This window comes from Falco rusticolus, chromosome 1 (assembly GCF_015220075.1).
Source record: "Falco rusticolus isolate bFalRus1 chromosome 1, bFalRus1.pri, whole genome shotgun sequence".
Taxonomy (NCBI): domain Eukaryota; kingdom Metazoa; phylum Chordata; class Aves; order Falconiformes; family Falconidae; genus Falco; species Falco rusticolus.
Window position 1 is genome coordinate 79,388,918 of NC_051187.1, and position 11,534 is coordinate 79,400,451.

General features: G+C 46.4%; 1 protein-coding gene across 1 annotated transcript; it reads right to left on the reverse strand.

The window, feature by feature from the left end:
- Nucleotides 1–6,650: 6,650 nt before the first annotated feature.
- On the reverse strand, nt 6,651–11,475 carry RNF4 (ring finger protein 4). Its single transcript, XM_037394839.1, has 6 exons — nt 10,586–11,475; nt 9,822–9,984; nt 9,293–9,473; nt 8,111–8,216; nt 7,284–7,332; nt 6,651–6,930 (listed from the first exon to the last, which is right to left on the reverse strand). Exons 2-6 carry the CDS (start codon nt 9,828–9,830, stop codon nt 6,781–6,783), a joined length of 495 nt encoding a protein of 164 aa, XP_037250736.1. The 5' UTR covers nt 9,831–9,984; nt 10,586–11,475; the 3' UTR covers nt 6,651–6,780.
- Nucleotides 11,476–11,534: the final 59 nt, after the last annotated feature.

Sequence of the window (11,534 nt, forward strand, 5' to 3'; positions counted from 1 at the left end):
CCCAGAAAACTCCAAGAGGGGGGTTATTTACCTTTTTTACAAATATTTTCAGGTTTTTTTTCTCCAACAAGGGGCAGGAGGATCTTCTCCTCCTGGTTCAGCAAGGTTTGCAGCCAGGAGGGGCAGCATGAAGAGCACGAGGGACCACCACTGCGCTGTGAGGTCGCCAGCCCCAAGTGTCTCGCCAGGGCTTGCGCCAGGCTGCACTTCTCCCTTTCCAACATCAGATACTTCCAGGGGCTGAAGCTCCTGACAGGGTCCCAGCAGACTCTACTGCTCCATTTAGTGCTAAATTCAAATTGCCTTTCTGTGAGTTGTGTCATGTTGCTGTTCATCCGTCCACCCACGCGTTAGCCAGGCATTTCTCCTCTTATCTCATGTGTAAAAGGGAAGGTAAGATGCTGGTGTGAAGCCCGATTCACAGCTTAGTGCTGAAGAAAATAAAGAACCACAACTACACGTTTTACCGTTTGCCGTTAAACTTGAACAATCCCTTCCCTCTTGTACTGGGCCTGTTACCACAATAAACTTCAATATATTAAATACTTGTGTTAAATACTCTCTAACAGTTCCCTGGTTAGGCTGAATAAAAAGCCAGCTTTCTTCCGTGTGTCCCACCAAGATCTCTAATCATCTCCATTGTTCTTCTTTTGGCTTCCTTAACATTACCAGTATGCAGCTTACACAGGAACTGCCAGCTTCATCATCTGCTTTAATAGCAAGTGTTTAATAATCACAGGTATAATTATTCACAGCACTGACAAAATTGGCTATTCACCACTAATTTCTCCAAATTACTGAAGGCATAAAGCAAAAATAGACTAGTTAGAGAGACATTAATTTCTAATCAAGTTTCATTGCTGTTGATTAATGAACAAAATCTTCAACCCAGCATTCCGACAATATTTTACTACAACATAAAAAGAAAGCCAACAGGATGCTGGGTTGCACCAACAAGGGCATCACTGGTTAATAATAAGTCATTATCCCACTGTACTCAGTGCTTGTCAGGCCACACCTGGAATAGCGTGCCTGGGTTTGGTGCCTGCTGCGCAAGAAAGATGTGGACAGGCCAGAGAGGGCCCAGAGAAGGGCCACAAAGGTGCTGGGAGGACTGGGAAGCCTGCCGTGTGAGGAAAGGCTGAGAGCTGTGTTTGTTCAGCCTTGAGAAAAGAAGGCTTAGGGGACACCTTATCACCCTGTTCCAGTATTTAAAGCGTGGCTGGAAAGAAGGTGGAGATGCCCTTTTTACAAGCAGTCACATGGAAAAGATGAGGGGTAATGGGTACCATTTACTCCTGGAGAGATTCCAATTGGACACGAGGAAAATTTGGGGACAATCAGCTGTTGGAATAATCTCCCCAGGGAAGTGGTGGATTGCCCAACATTGGACACTTCCAAGATTCAGCTGGACAGGGTGCTGGGCCATCTTGTCTAGACCATACTTTTGTCGAGAAAGGTTGGACCAGATGATCCTTGAGGTCCCTTCCAAACTAGTACTCTACGATCCTATGACAAGAAAAAAAAAGCTAATGGTGGCTTACCTGCGCATACGCTTTGGATTTTGGTTAAAAACACTAATCCCACACTTCTGTCAGGGTGTGCCCACACCAAAACAATGTGGCACCAGCCAACAGCATATTTCCCCATCTTGGTTTTATCCTATTCATTATTCCCACACCCAGAAAATAGGGAGACATGGCACAAAACCCTAAAGAAAGAACTGGCATGAAACCAAGTCCTTCTTGTGCTGTCACTTCCTCCTGTCCATGAGGTCAGTGCATCCCAGGGCATGTTCCTCAGGTGTTCCCACCTTTTCCAGAAGAAAGCCAGCAGCAGGGCACAGCTCCCCAAGCCACGTGGGGCAGGTCGGTGCTGGATGGTCTCTCCCACGGGGTCCAGGGTGATGCAGCTGTGGCATGGGAGGCAGAAGCAATGTAACTCGGCTCGGGGAGGTGAGCTCCAGCCCAGGGAACCCTGCCTGTCCAGGAACAAGCCAAAGCCACGCTGCCAAACACCAGGCTCACCCTAGTGAAGCCTCAAACTCTTCCTCAGTGTTGGGTCTAAGCTAAAACAGACACACAGAGCCTTCTTGGTGAACTGCACTGCGCCCTGGCCTGGCTAACCACGGCTCTGGGCATCAGTACGGCGTGGAACAGGGGATGCAGGGGACAAGCCCAGGCCTGCAGGTATCTCCCAGCCTACACACACGCTGCCTTACCCCAGGGATCCCCCAGACATTAAGGGTGCAGGCTGTGGATGTTTGCTAATTCAGGAGCGGAAGCTCAGAGCAATGACTGAGGAGGTTAGAGGTGATAGTCTCACTCCTGTCCAGAATAGCCAAGTTCAGCTGTACAGGATAGTACCGATAATAAATGCATAAACATTTGTTTTCAAAAGAATGCCAAATTAAGATTTTTATAGGCATCCTAACAGATAGGAAACAGTAGTAAAAGCAGTAAAATCCTACATGATACCTAGGTAGTGATGCTGAAGTATAACAAGAGCACGCACAGCTTTACTTTCCATCTCTTGAATACTAAACCCACCCTACTTCCCTTCCACGCCCAAGGAGCTGCCATGCACCCAGCGCAGCCGTTTCATTCACCTCTTCAGACGAGCAGGTATCGCCCCGTGCCGGCCCCGCGAAGCCCCAGTGCCACCAGGGGAGCGGTGGGCTCGCAGATCAGGCGGGCAGGGTGCCAGCCGTTCCCCTCAGCGTCCCCAAACACGTGGCAAGCAACCGGCCGCTTTCAGGGGAGGGGGCTCCCACACGAAGGCTCCGCCTGACTTCTCGCCTGGGAACAAGGCAGCATTTTTGAGTTGCCAGCCTCCAGCACCGCTCCCTGCTGCTCCCCCCGGACAACAGCCCGAGGGGGCAATTCGCGGCTCCTGCAGGTGGCTGTAGAACTTTACGGAACCAATTTTGCTGGTCAAATAAAAATAACCATAAAAACCGGGTTTAGGGTCCAAGCACCTCCAGCGGGAAGTCCCCTTTCTTTCTGAGCGAAGGTGACAGTCACATAGCCAAGCAGCACTGCTCTCTGCCTTCAAATACAAGAGGTAGGAGAAGGTGAGAATAAAAGGAACACTGGATGGCAAACCTAATAAACTATCTCTACTGACAGAGAGCTCTCAGCGTAACAAAAGCACTTCAAACATGTTTTAGCCGGAAGTGTCAGGAAATCAGTCTTTTGCAAGCATTTCTTCTAATTAGCTTTTTGCAATTCATGAGGCCCCGTGTGGAGCAGACAGCTCGCTTCCCAGTGGAGTCCTGGCTGCTCCCACAGCCCCACGCTCAATTTGCTCAGCTAAGGGGTACTAATGCTTCAATATGCAGCAGGCATTTTCTTAGATGTTGTAAGACTTAAACAAATTATAACCGTCCTATAATTTGGCAGGTTAGAAAAGAAGCTTTTAAAGAACCTTGTAAAATGAGTGACTTAAACCTTCACCCCAGGCTATTTTTAAAATTCATTTGTCTGCACTCCAGCGAGGAGGAAGGCACAAATATATGCACGATCCACATCTATAATTTTGATTGCTGAATTAGCTAGAAATAAACTACAATCTTTGCGGCTATTAATAAATGATTTGGGGAAATGGTGCTGGAACATTGGTCACTGAAATAGCCACAGCTTCATAACCTTCCTCCACAGAGCAAGAATTGGAATGAGATTTATGGAGGAATTTATGACAAAGGAAAGCAGCAGTAGTACGCCACCTCCTTTGCAGCAAGGTTTTAACGTCTAATTTACACGCTCCCTTCCACTGCAACGTGTGCACTTTTAATCATGCTAGTTATAAAGTGCCCACTTGTCATGATGCAGCAAATCAAGATATGCAAGAAGAGCTACACAGGAGTTTGCACTAAAAAAATAATGCTGCTCCATCTTCCCCATCTCACAGAGCCACAAGGCACCTACGCTCCATCACTCTGCCATTAGGAGTCATGCGAACTCATGGAGCACAGCAAGAACCTTGCTGCAGTTGAGAAATTTGCAACAGGACGAATATGTAACCTGGCACCTGCAGATGCTCTGCAGGAGTGGAGGGCACTGAGCCAGGGGCTGCTTCTGCTCTGCTGCCACATGCGCCATTGGGACGGGGAAGGGCAGAGGCTATCGCAGGGTATTTTGAAGGGATAAATGCTTGCTAAAGGAAAGGAGTGATAAACTACTGCTAGGGGAAGCAGAGGTCCTTCACCTTCCCCGGGAAGCATGGAGAATCCCTCACTAGATGTGAATGCATTTTGTGCACTCCCTGGGAAACAAGTTTCCACATAAATAATTGAAATGTGTTTAAGATGGATGTCTGCAATTGCTTGCGTAGACAGACCTCCAAGACCATTAATCCCTCAACCTCTATTACCTCTATATTAAATCAATATCATAACCTCTGATTTTTCTGTGTAAGGTTTTTAATGCACATTAAAATTAACATCTTGTTCATGCCATTTGAGAAAGGAAACAGGTTTAGAAATAAGCAGCTCCCCGTTCACATTTTCATTCATAATGTATCAGCTTTTAGCTGCCTTGCCTACAACCTTAAGGTAGCATCTAATATGGAAAATAAAAATACACCAAGTCTGAATCTACAATATGCGGATAGCAGAGTTACGAATGGGAAGTAAGGCTTTCAAGTTTACATTGCAGGTGTAATCAAGGGCTTTATTAAATGAAAGATGTTGCAACTATTCAGTATCTTTCTGAAATGGTCTTAGACACCTCCATCTCATTCCTAACAAGACCAGAAGGACACACCACATCACCTCTGTATTCATCCTTCCCCATGGCACGGGTGGTACCCCTCTTGGAAGTGACATCTCAGGGTAAAGAACTCGTGGTCTGCATCTGGACACAGCCCTGGGGATACTCCGTGGTACAGATGGCAACCTTCTCCTCTGGGAAGCCCCAGACCAGATATTCCTGTTCCTCTTACCTTCCCAGAACCCTCAAAGAGAAATTGTAGGAGGACTTAGGACAGGGGTCCTCAAACTCTTTAACCAGGGGGCCGGCGCACGGATGCAGTGGCAGGCAGCCATCTGCGGCTGCTTCATTTCCCCCCCCAACCCCTGGCGGGGGGTTCTGTAAATACCGGGGGCCGGATTGAGGACCCTGGGGGGCCGTATCCAGCCCGCGGGCCGTAGTTTGAGGACCTCTGACTTAGGATATCAGAAAGAATATCAAACAGCTCCGAAGCATCTGTTAGTATGCCCTAAGTCAGCTGTAAAAACTAGTATGAATTTGGTCTTCAGACGAAAGAGAGCACCACGCAAAGAAGCAAGCTGGGTTCACATCATCAGGCAAAACACATAAAAAGACATAAAATATTCAGAGGTTTAAACATCCTCACAAGCCCAAAGGCTCAGTCTCTTGACCCAGAAAATAAAAACGGATTTAGACAGAACATACAAAATAGCACTCGGTGCCACAAAGTGCAGATCAGACACAATGCAAGGACATATGTTTCTACAGTTCACCAAAGCTTCACAGCCCGCACTGCATCACCTGTAAGCATCGCCCCAGAGCTGGGTCACCACCCTGTGACCTAACCCAGGCAAATCAAGGGTTAAGCTCTGCAAGCAGAACGCAGCAGCTCCTTGTAGCAGCTGTGGTGCTGCTAAGCTGCTCCACCTGGCACGCACCAAGGCTTACCCTTGGCGATTCCCCTTCACCATCTGGCTGCTCACACACAACTCGGCTGTGGTGACATCTCTGCACTTTGCCCTGTAGTTCCATTTTCTGACTCACGATGCTCCACCACTGGTCCCCAGTGCACAGCACTGCTCTCCACTCCAGTCCAGGCCCCAGCACATTCCTCCCCACTCATCTCACCCTCTGCTCCAGCCACTGCGGCACTGCGAGCATCCCCCAGATGTTCCAACTAACACCTGGACCGTGCTTCTTACCTGTCCTCCTAGTCCAGGACTGCTCTTCCCTGGACATGAACTTCAGCTTCACAAACTTTAGTGTCTGGCACATATTTCATATTTACCCCTTCTCCTCTCAAAAAATGGATCTAGACTCAGATCTCAAGTGAGAAAACCTTTCTGCAATTGCTGCATGCTTCATCCCACCAAAGCATCAAATGTGACTGCAGATCAAAAGGTAGTTCCGATGGATCTGGTATTTTAGCAGAAGCAGAACAAGGGCTTACCTAAAGCAGCAAAGACTTCCCCATCACACAGCCTACGTGTCTTAAAACACCTGATTGCTGGTGAACAGCAGGTTATTTTATTGCATGACCTTGGCTGTCAATTTAATATAGATTTACGACAAAACAATCCATCACTGCGGAACTTAACTCTACTTGGGCAAAGATGGCAGAGCACAAAGCAATAGTCGTGAGCTTCTTCTGGCATAAAAACTGTAAAGTGTCACAAAACAGCAAATTGCTCATCTACATTTGGAAAGGTAGCTACTCCGTATCTGTATGCAAGGTGGGAATAACTTAAAGAGTAAGAAACAACAAAATAATCAGGCCCCTCTTATTTAAGCGTTAGAAAAGGAGAAGGAAATGGATTAGCTGCTTCCTTTCTGATACAGGCTGCTGGTCTACTTTAGAAACAGTCACAAATTCAACATTCTAACCAGGGATGTAACAAGAAGCAGCTTGGACCATAGAAAAGCTGTCTGTATACGCACAAGTTATTCTCCAAAAACATCAGTTTTATTTGGATGTGTGCACAACCTGCTGCTCTTTAAATCTTCAGAGCACTGAAAACATGACATTTTCCCCAAAAATCCAGTTGAGTCTGTCCTGAGAATAGAGAAGCACTCATATATAAATGGGATGATACTGTCTGTGAGTGAGTTTCTTCCTGCAGGTTGGGCAAGAGCTGGCATTCCTAAGGGAATCACGGAGGCACTGACTGCAGAAGACGTGGCCGCACTTGGTTGACACAATCAGTCGCCCGCTTTGCACAATCTGGAACAAAAGAAACCGCAACAGGGACTTGGAGCAAAGAATTCAACTCGGCTGGTCTGCTGGCACCAGGCACACAGCCCCCAAAGTATCTGGAATCGGTACGCTGCCACTATCGTAATACGGAACCCAGAGCTCTCTCTCTCAGTGCCACCTTGGGAAGTGTTTCTCCCTCTACGTACGCCACTAAGAAATTACTTTTGGAGTTACAACCGAGTTTCACCGTCAAGCCGAGCTCTGCACTTGAAGCCAGCCGCCCGCAGCATCCCACGGAACCCAACAGAGTCGCGCAGCTCACCTTCTGCCCCCTTCTCCCTCCGACAACAAAGAAACGACGACAACACACTGATCCTTACCTCTGAGTAGCCATCCATGCAAATCGGACAGCTAACGGTACCAGACGGCCTTGCGGTAGAGAACAAAACCAGAAAGAACATGCATCCATTAATTTCACCGTGCATCGAGGGTTACCGATACATAAAACGTCATGTAATCACCTGACTGCACAGACGAGCCGTGGGCGCGTCCCGTCTGAAGATCCCTGCGTACTTCCACCTCTCCCAGTCTGTTGCCTTGAATAAGCAGGCAGGGGCTGCCTCACCTCAAGGAAACTCTCTTGGCTTTCACCCGGGGGAAGGTGCAGTGAGCCACCCTGCCCTAGTACTACAACTAACAGCCACCTACAGCACCGTGCAGCACACGCAGGGCACTATGCCTCTTCAACAGGTCATAAGAATCTTGTAAGAAAAGCATCGAGCTGTCCTTCGGAACCTCCCTAATCTACAAGTGAAGGAGGCGGTCAGAAATTAAATCACCCCCTAACTCTAGTTATCATAACATCCCTGCCCAGCAACATATTCATGCCAAGAACTCCTTCCTTACAAAAGGTGTGATTACATGGAGCATATTTTCCGACTGTTTGGCTCTGTCTTTCATGTGTTGTAAGCATTTCGGCATATCTCAAGCCATACTTTAAGATACATTAAGTGATGATTCAATGACGAAAAGCAGAAAAGTTTGTGTTGTTTTCTGAGTTTTTTAAGTTCTCGACTACAAATGCAATTACATTTTAGGTCTGAATTTTTCACACAGTAATATAACGGAAACAAAATGCTTAGTAAAAATCACTTCCTACTGTATACCATAAATCAGACTTTAGAAAGACACTTTATCTGCTACCTACACATCATTGTTGCTTAGTTCATCTTCATCACTGCTACTCATTATACAGAATTTCAACGGTCGCTGGCACCTCAGAGGACTGAGAATTCTCCTTAGTTGTTGATTGTCTGTAATTTAATTTTGCTAAGTCAAATACATTATAAATTATACAGCCCTGGAACTATCCTTGAAATGCATAATTATGCAAGTAGTCTGTAACTTCCTTTTCTAGTTCCTTCACCACAACACTGGCTTCAAAACCCTTTCAGCATTTTCTTATTCAAAGCAGATATTCCAGTGCTAATTAAAATTATTATCAACTTTGGGCTTACAGTATCTGGAAAGTAAGAACACACATTTTGAGCAGCTTTGATGCACTGTATTTCAGATAACTTCCTACAAGCTCTGATAGCAACTATCAAACACAGACTGGATCCATTCTCTAAGAGACTGGCCAGATACTTTCTTTCCTTTCCCTTGAAACTGGGTAAACACAGTTTCAACCCAGGCTGCTCACGTTTGTTGGAAAAGCCAAAAAGAAAACCTTAAGCTTAAGACAACTCTATTATCAATTGTAAAGCGTCAACTCACCTTCAACAATCTTGCATCAGCGCACACGGGAAGGGAGAGAAAAGAAAACACAATTAGACTTCGGTGTGCAGCCCTAGCGTTACAGATACACCAGGTAAGCTAAGCAATCACCACAAAACAAGCCCAGAGTGGCAGGATGTCAGTCTCCTTTTCATTAGAGTGTTAACGGCAGGAACACATCAGCTGCTGCTCTAAAAACACGGAAGTGGTCACTTCTGGCTCTGTGCACACCGCTACACAGGGGTAGTAAAGGAGGCAGCTGACAATCTCCAGAACGCCCTCCTCCCCGCTCCCCACTTTCAGTACCCTGATTTGATTGAGGCTGGAGGAGATTCTTTCCCTCTTTCTCCACAAAACAGGCAAATTCAGGTGTTATAGCCATAAACACTAAAAGAAGAGAGATTACCTGTCTGTAATGCCTGATCTCTTAAGTACACCCCCTCTCCGAGAGTCCCAGTTCTGAACCACCAGTATCTGTCCAAAAACAGAGGGAAAGTCCCAGGGTTTTGCATCCGAGCCTCAGGCATTCTTACCATTTCCTAAACTAAACACCAGAATAAGCTAGTTTGGTAGCAAACGAGAAAAATACTAAGAAATCCCCATTAAGTTTAACTGAAAAGCAACCGATTGACTTTCAGAGCAATGTCTGCGTGTGGTACTGAAGCAGGTTCTATTGGCTCTGCTCTTGAAGCCTCTGCTTCATTTCTGCTCATTTCTGCGGTAGAAGATGCCAGCCTGCTCTGCCTCCGAGCTTGCCTAGAATTAACTGCTCCTCCACGGCGCTTGCGTTGAGTCTAAGAGAGAAAAAAACCTTCGCTTCTTCTTTGGGAGTAATGTTAATGTGGCCCTCATCTTTGCACCACCAATGAAAGCACACAAGGATACACAACACACTCTCCGGAAAGGCCGGAACATGCCTTGAACTCCTACCCAAAGCATCACATCCAGGGAAAGACATCACCCCAGACCTCTTACCGGTCAAGAAGTCAAAAGTCTTGAGTATCGCAGAACACCAAGTTACACGATTTTTTATTACACTAGTGTTCCAGTGTAATTATTACAAACTCTTAAAAACATTTACAGAGGTACCACTAACAACGCCTTTTAAGAATCAGGTCTGCATTGCGCAGTAAAATACTTACTGTGCTCATAGCGCTTCTTGGCCTAAAACCACAGAAAGAGAGGTACAAATGCCACAAGAGTAACTGCAAGGAAGCACCAAGTAGCAAATCCTTACATTCCTTCAGGTAGCACACCGTTAAGAGTCCAGATTTCACAGGCTCTGAGAACAGTGTTCTTCCAAACCTGTAAGAAAAGGAGAGAGAAGATTACCTGCCTGTAATGCCCGTTCTCTTAAGTACACCCCCTCTCCCAGATTCCCAGTTCTGAACCACCAGTTTCTGTCCAAAAACAGAGGGCAAGTCCCAGGGTTTGGCACCCGAGCCTTAGGTATTCTCATCCATTTCCTAAACTAAACACCAAGATAAACCAGTTTGTTAGCAAACGAGAAAAATGCTAAGAAATCCCCATTAACTGAAAAGCAACCGATTGATGCTCAGGGCAACGTTTGCGCGTGGTACTGAAGTTTACATCTCAGGGCTTGCTCATGGTAAAATTATCATGTGTCCAACTAACAATGAGGAGCTGGGGGGAGGCTGTAGGGGGACCCCAAAAAAGCCAGGTAATTAATTTTAGAAGACAAAGCATTATGAATTAATAGGGAAAATACTTTGTTTAATGTAAGTAGTAAAGTGGTCATGAAGCCTAGGAATCAAGCCTGCCAGGCAACTTGCATTTTACTGCACTGAACTCAGACAACATGAACCTCATCGGTTTTCATAGTTTTAAGATTTCTGTTACACGACAGGAAATACGTAACAACAAAAACTAAACCCAACAAACTTACGCTTAAAAGAGTTTTTCTCACAAATGCGAGGTAATCGTTTCCACTTGGGACGCAGAAGACCAAGGCTCACAGTCTGCTCCCTGTCAGAGAAAGCCGGGAACTGACTCTCAGTCTCCTGCACCCTCAGTGCAGAACTCGCCTAGGCAACCAGTTCCATAACGTTCTGCGTGCAGGTAATGCGAGTTCCAAGTTCTCTGTACACGCATATTGGAATGCTGCAGAATTGGTACCTTTTTTCTTTCTGGAAAGGAAAACTGCTTCCCAGCACAGCCAGAACTAGGGCAGAAAGAGTTGGGAAGACCACCACCACCATCACCACTGGAAGATGCAGAAAGGCATCAGTCTGCTGTGAACAAGGATCGGTAGAAAACATACACACTTCATGAGCCTAATTGGCAGCAACGTAAATCTGAGTAACGTATTTACTCACACAGCAGCTGTTCAGGTTCACCCTAAAACACTCGTTCTAAGACGAATCAAATAAGTAAGATTTCAGGTAGACCTCTGATGTCATGCATTTGCACATGCAAGCAATCCTGGTGGACATGCTCTATAAACTGCGTACAGATAAAGAAATTGGCCAGCCTGAATAGAAACTTTTTTCTCTTCTCCTTAACGTGCAGAACCTTCATAAAAAATGAGTAATAGAGGCAAGTAAGAAGCACAAGAAAGGAACTTCAGGGCAACAGGATCCAACCTGAGAAAGAAATAAAATAAGCTTTATGTTGACTTCCACAGCACTACATGTCTGGTCCTCCCTGCAGCATTTCTCCTCACCCTCTCCCCACCACGGTGCTTCACACATCACACACATACACAACAGGACACGTGAGCTTTGTCAACAACTCCAGAGCAGGGAGACGGCCCAACCCTTCCCTGTGCTTTAAAGTGAAACCTCTGCCACCAGCTCCCCCCACTCCCCCAGCCCCGAGCAGCACGGCATCCCCCC